Source organism: Petaurus breviceps, unplaced genomic scaffold, assembly GCF_028583685.1.
Source record: "Petaurus breviceps papuanus isolate PSGF00001 unplaced genomic scaffold, PetGlider_PUasm1.0 225, whole genome shotgun sequence".
In the NCBI taxonomy this organism is placed as follows: Eukaryota; Metazoa; Chordata; class Mammalia; order Diprotodontia; family Petauridae; genus Petaurus; species Petaurus breviceps.
The window spans coordinates 21,106,160-21,113,029 of NW_027185889.1; the positions used below are offsets into that span (position 1 = coordinate 21,106,160).

Sequence of the window (6,870 nt, forward strand, 5' to 3'; positions counted from 1 at the left end):
GAGAGAGAGAGAGAGAGAGAGAGAGAGAGAGAGAGAACGAGAACACATTACTTAACTGGGAGTATTAGGGATGGCTTCCCAAAAGAGGTGGACTTGTCTGGCATCTTATGACAAAGATTTGTGGCAGAAGTAGAGAGGGAATCTATTCTGGGCATGGGAGACAAGAGTTTGTGCAAACACCCTGAACTAGGAGATGCAATGCTGAGTTTAGGAAACAAGGAATCCAGTTTGACCAGACCAGTGAGGCCATAAAAGGGAAGACTGAAGCATGGCTGCCAAGTTAGGAAGGAACCAGACTGCAAAGGGACTGGAAATGGTGGAGGGCCTTGAGACCAGGCTCTGAAGGGAGTTCTGCTAGCAAGAGGGAGCCACTGAAAGCTTGGCCAGATCAGGCTCTTTAATCCCTAAACCTTTTACACCACAGTCTGATGAATCCAAAGTTGTTATTTAAACAGAACACGCCGTTAAAAAAAAACCGTCACTAACAACTTTTATTTAGAGCCTACTATGTGCCAGGCCCTGTGCTCAATGTGGGGAATACAAGGACAAGGAATGAAACAATTCCTACTTTGAAAGAACTGACAACACTAGAATGGGAAAGATGAGAAGTCTATATAAAAACACATACAGCACAAACAGCAAGTGAATAAACACAAAAACATGCAAAGCAACTCAATCCAAGTTAGTTAGGGAGGGGAGCTTACCCATGCTGCCAGGCACAAGGAGGGAATACAGTCCAGGCATGAAGGGTGGCCAGTGCAAAGGGAAGTCAAAGAGAAACAGGGAACACCAGTACTTTGTATGCTGATTCACAGAGTAAGAGAGGGAGAGTAATGTCCCTCGGAGCTAGAAAGATCAGTTGGGGACAAGTTGTATAGAGCTGCAAAAACTAAACAGGAGGGGCAGCCAGGTAGCACAGCGAGTAAGAGCACCGGCTCCAGTGTCAGAACGACCTGGAGATCGAACCCCGGGCTCGGACACTTAGCACCCACCCAGAAACACCTGGCTGTGTAGCCTTGAGCAAGTTACTTAACCCCAATTGCTTAGGGGCGGCCAGGTGGCTCAGCGAGTAAGAGCACCGGCTCCAGTGTTGGGACGACCTGGAGATCGAATCCCGGGCTCAGACACTCAGCACCACACCCAGAAATAACTGGCCGTGTAACCTTGAGCAAGTTACTTAACCCTGATTGCTTAAAAAAAAAAAAAACAGGAAAGCTGATACATCTTAGGAGCAAAAGGAAGTCACTGGAGTCAGCTAGGTCAAGGAGTAAGACTTGTGCTTAAGAAAAATGACTTTGGTCCCTGCTGGATGGCATAGGAAGAGACCTGAGGCAGGGGAACAATCCAGAGGTTGTTGGAATAATCAAAGGAGAGGTGCTGAGGATCTAACCTAAGGGGGCGGCTACATGAGTGGAGAGCAAGGGTCAGACTTGAGCGACTTTGTGAAGGTAGAAAAGGCAAGACCTGACAATTGACTGCATATGTGGGACAGGGAAAAGTGAGTTTTGAGAGCTAACACCTTAATATGAAAATCAATGAAATAAATACACCACCTCTTTACTCTCTAAGATACCAAACGAAAATCTTTCTTTCAGGGGAAGGCTCCATCCTGAGGAAGCATCTTTCAGCTTTATGTCACTACAGTAAAAAGTAAACGTGCTAGGGATTCCATCAGTTATTTCATTATTTAGTTTATCCAAACATGTAGCAGGTGCCTCTGCCAAAATCACTGTGGCAAGCCCTGAGGATACACAGATGGATTCAGCAAAGATGCTGCTCTTGATGAGCTCACATCCAAGGAGAGGGGCGAGAGATGACCACAGATACAAATAACCAATAGAAGAGAAAAGGAAATCTGTGCAAAGGAGGGGACAGGGAAATGTGCTACATACACAAATGGAAGAGGAAGAAGTCAAGTTTACCTGTGAGAGGACAGAAGACCACTCTCAGGAAAGGCTTCTGGGAGTAAGTGGCACCACCTGATTTAGTCCTAGAAGGTAGGGAGGGACTTCAACAAAGGGAGATGAACACTTAGTCTATTCTAGCCGCCAAGGGCAAGAAGAGAACAGGATGGAGGATAGTTCCATGCTTCAGCTTAACTTATGAGACAAGACTAGAAAAGTGGCATGGAACCATATCATGGAGGCCTTGAATGCCAGGATAGGGGGTTTCATGTTTTATTCGGCAGACAAAAGTCACTTTTCAAAGTTTTTTTAATAAAGGACTGGCACAATCAGAGATATATATTAGGAAGATTACTAAGGCAACAATATGAAGAAAGGATTAAAAACAGGATAGATTAGAAGCAGGAAGCCCACTTTGGAAACTATTGAAATAGTCCAAGGTCTTAACCAGGGTAACTAAAAATAAATAAGTATGAAGTCAAGGGTAGGTCAAGGAAAGCTCAGGATCAGACAGTAAGATTTAAATATTTTGTGGTGGCTGTCAGCTAAAGCAGGTTTGTTGTTGTTTAAGTTTATTATTTATTTTAAGCATTCTTTTTTTATTTTAATTTTGAGTTTCAAATTCTCTCCATCCTTCCAACCCCTCCTCACTCATTGAGAAAGTAGGCAATACTATATCAATTATACATGTGAAATCATGCAAAACATTTTCATATTAGCCATGTTAAAAAAAAAAGCAAGAAAAAATACAGTGAAAAAATAAATATTTCAATTTGCTCTCAGGGTTAATCAGTTCTTTTTCCATCATTGGTCCTTTGAAACTGTCTTGGATCACTGTCATTACAATTAGAGTAGCTAAGTATTTCACAGTTGATCATTGTTACAATATTGCTATTACTGTGTACAATGATCTCCTGGTTCTGCTCACTTCATGCTGTATGTATCAGTTCATGTAACTTTTCCCAGGTTTTTCTGAAAGCATCCCCCTCATCACGACTTATGACACAATAGTATTCCATCACAATCATATACATAACTTGTTCAGCCATTCCCCAGTTGATAGGCATACCCTCAATTTCCAATTCTTTGCCACCACCAAAAGAGCTACTATAAATGTTTTTTTTGGAGTGGAGAAAACAAGTCAATTAGAGTTAAGTGACTTGCCCAAGGTCACACAGCTAGTTAAGTATCAAGTGCCTAAGACCGAATTTGAACTCAGGTCCTCCTGACTCCAGGGCCTGTGCTCTATTCACTGTGCCACTTAGTTGCCCCTGCTATAAATATTTTTGTACAAAAAGGTCCTTTTTTCTTTTTTTTGATCTCTTTGGGATATAGACCTAATAGCAGCATTGCTGGGTCAAAGGGTATGCAGATTTATAGCCCTTTGGATGTACTCCTAAATTGCTTCCCAGAATGGTTGGCCTGGTTCATAAGTACACCAACAGCACACTGGTGTGCCCATTTTTCCATGTCCCCTCCAGCATGTGTCATTTTCTTTTTCTGTCAAGTTAGCCAATGGGATAAGGTTTTAATTTGCATTTCTCTAGTCAACAGTGATATAGAGTACTTTTTTCACATGACTACAGATAGTTTTGACTCCTTTTTCTGAAAACTGTCTACGCACACCCTTTGATCATTTATCATTTGGACAAAGGCTCTTATTTTTATAAATTTGATTCAGTTCCCTGTATATCTGAGAAATGAGGCCACTATCAGAGACGCTTGCTGTAAAAAAAATTTTCCCCAGTTTCCTGCCTTCCTTCTAATTTTGGCAGCAATGGTTTTATAAATCATGTTAAGAAAGATTAGAACCTAGAATTCTAGAGGTGAAAAGGACTTCAGAAGGAGTTTTTGTACAATCCCCTCATTTTACACATGGAAAAATTAAGCACAAGAAAGGTTAATGGACTTTCCCATGTTTGCCCAGTTAGTTCACAGTAGAGGCAGGAAAACATGGGGTTTTTTTTCTACTTATTTAATTTATATCTTTATAGTGCTTTAGAGTTCATGGAGTACTTGACATAATCATTTTCATTTGATCTTCCAAACATCCCTGTGAGGAAAGTAAAAATACAGATGACAAAATGAAGGCCTCGTGTTAAGTGATTTAGCCATGGTCACAAAGCTAGCCTAGAAACAAGCAAGGAAAATGGTTTTTATGTGTTGTTAATCTGAAATAGCAGCCTAATTTTAACATACTACCTAAATCTACTTATATAAACTCTAATTTCTGAGATGCCTTCAGAACTTACCAAGCATATTGGGTGTGTTTTCAATTTTGTCCAAGGAATCTGAAAAAGGAAAAAGTATGTACCACTTCAAAGTGAATCTTTAAACCTCTTAAGAAGAATACCACATTATGGTAAATTGACTTCTATAGTTGCAGGAGAAAAATTATACCAGATATGTTTTTTTCTTTCTCTTAGATATTAAAATAACAAAATTAAGGAATAAGTTCACAGTCTGAAATTAATAATATTATTTTAAAGTTGCGTAGGGAAAATAAGATTGCTACCTCCTCTTTTTGTATCATAAGCACTCATTTTTGGTCATCTATCACTAAAACCCATCTCTGATTTATAGCAAGAATTAGGATTACACAACTTGCCTGACAGGCACATACTTCTCTGAATGCAGACTTTGGAAATGAAACCAAACCCACATGATTATAGTTTATATATGTAAAAGGTGACTGATATGGATGCAAGCAAAGCTTGAGGATCCCCTCTACTAAAAGAGTTAAAAGAAATGGAAAATCCTTCCCACATAAAAAGTACTTATTTTTCAATAAAAATATAGAAGGCTCCTTTTAACGTTTTTACTTCAAAGCCCAGCATTTCATCTCATGATTCTGGAAGGCCAGCACTTCAGCTCCCTAGACTGCACCTAAATTTGGTCCTTTGAGTTGCAGAGATGGCACCAAGCACTACATAGGACTTATCTACTTTCTCCCTTGATCTCAATAGGAAGAATCAAAGATTCCCAAAATGGTCACCAACAATTCTCCAAGCAAGAGAGATCTATAAACTAAGGAGGGGATGAAGTGCAAAACAAAAAAAAAAAAGAGGAAAAGCTATTTTAAAAATTCCGTAAGTAGTATGGTATAGAGGAGAAATCTCCAAAATGAAAATAAACAGATTTCATGGGTGAGAATTATGTGGACTCACAGAACAAAGCTGCAAAGTAACCTGAGAGATCCTTTAGCTCCACCTCCTCACTTTAGTGGAAAGGAAAGCGATGGACAGGGAAGTGATTTGTCTAAGATTGTTCACAAAAGGTGAACATCTCACTGGAGCACAGAGGCAATTGTGAGCTATGGAAACTCAAGCTCTGGTAAGAATTATCAAATTAGAACTGTTCACAGTGGGCCATGCCACAAAATGCATGTCTTGCTCTTGGCTGAACCCAAGTAAGTTGGAGAGGTTCCCAGCAGAGCAATGGCCACCCTGTAGCCCCGTGGCTACCCCATGGAGAATTTTTTTAATGTAACAACACACAAAAAAGCTTAAGGTGTGAAGAAGTTGTGATGTGGAACTATGAAAGGCAATGTGCCCAAAGGGATGACATCATAGGCCTTTTGTGCACTGAAGAAATTTCAATGCCCACATATTTGTATGAAAAAAACCCCTTCTCATTAGAAACTTTAGCTGTCATCTTTTAATATTAAATACTTATCCATAAGACAAACTGAAGCATCAATTTTCACCATGTACTTAGCTTAATATGTTTTCTAGTACAATGATAAGGCACATAAACTTTTAAATAGTCACTCAGATCAAGGGATAATTATTTTCCAAGTACCTATTAAAAAACATTTTTCCTTACAAGAAAACTAAATTAGAAGTCTATTTGGAAGACAGGAAAAATGAAAGCGCCGCCCAATCCCCCCACCTCAACAACCACAAGAAAATGCTTACCCTAATGGACGCTTTATTACAAAAGACTTTGTTGATAGCAAGCCAGGTGGGAAGATCCAACATATTTTGGAGAACTTCTTCATCCAACTCTAAGTTTGTCAGCTGACCTTCTCCCTTTAGAGTACTGAGATTTATCTTATCAGGAGACAAATTTTTTGTAAACCTGAAAAAAAATAGGTATTAATCTATAAGTTCAACATCAAGCAGCTGCATGTGAAAATGGGCTTAGACTGACCATGGCTTCATTATCTGGTGCAAAGGGTTTGTCTTTTTTTCTTTCTCAGTAGGGATTGGAGAGAGGGGGGTTATACAGAGGGAATTTAAAGAGAGAAAAAAATAAATTACTATTAAAGACTACTAACTGAAAAAATACATATTTTTTTTCTTTGTTTGAGACTGGGTCTCCTCATCTTGCCCAGGCTGAAAGTCACTAAGAAGTCTTGTTCCACCAGTGATCTGCAAGATAACTCTGACCTGTTCATTTATGACATGGGGTGGTACACAAACCCCTCTTTGGAAAGGCTCATGATGCTGTGATAGACTGAGTGCAGGCACTTGATTGGCTTCAGGCCACTACAGCTCAGAATTCCCCAAATTCAAGGGATTCAGTCTCAATCAACTTAGTATCTGAGATTACAGGCATCACCCCCATACCCAGACAAAAAATAAAATAAGCAGTTACTCCAAGCCATAGCTGCAAATGTACTGAACATTAATTATTTACAGGGCAGTTCTCTCTGTCTCCACCTTCATCACCATCACTTTTTCTCTTCCCAAAGTTCTGTAAGCATCCACTTGTTACATACACCCAGATTCATAGTCTTACTACTCCCTATGACCTAATCTGTCTATCCCTGACATTTACGAGGCCACTATTGCAGTAATGGCTGTGTGCATTCTCTGGTATCAATCTAGAAAAGAAAGGAAGGAAGGAAGGAAGGAAGGAAGGAAGGAAGGAAGGAAGGAAGGAAGGAAGGAAGGAAGGAAGGAAGGAAGGAAGGAAGGAAGGGAGGAAGGGAGGAAGGGAGGAAGGGAGGAAGGGAGGAAGG

General features: G+C 40.0%; 1 protein-coding gene across 1 annotated transcript in view; it reads right to left on the minus strand.

Moving 5' to 3' along the window:
• The window catches only part of BLTP3B (bridge-like lipid transfer protein family member 3B), a 76,693-nt gene that overhangs the window by 40,663 nt on the left and 29,160 nt on the right, over positions 1-6,870 (minus strand). Inside the window, exons 2-3 of the mRNA XM_069095214.1 lie at positions 5,822-5,984; positions 4,157-4,195 (exon numbers count right to left, since the gene is read on the minus strand). Coding sequence (XP_068951315.1) covers positions 4,157-4,195; positions 5,822-5,984 — 202 coding nt within the window. The remainder of the gene's footprint in view (positions 1-4,156; positions 4,196-5,821; positions 5,985-6,870) is intronic.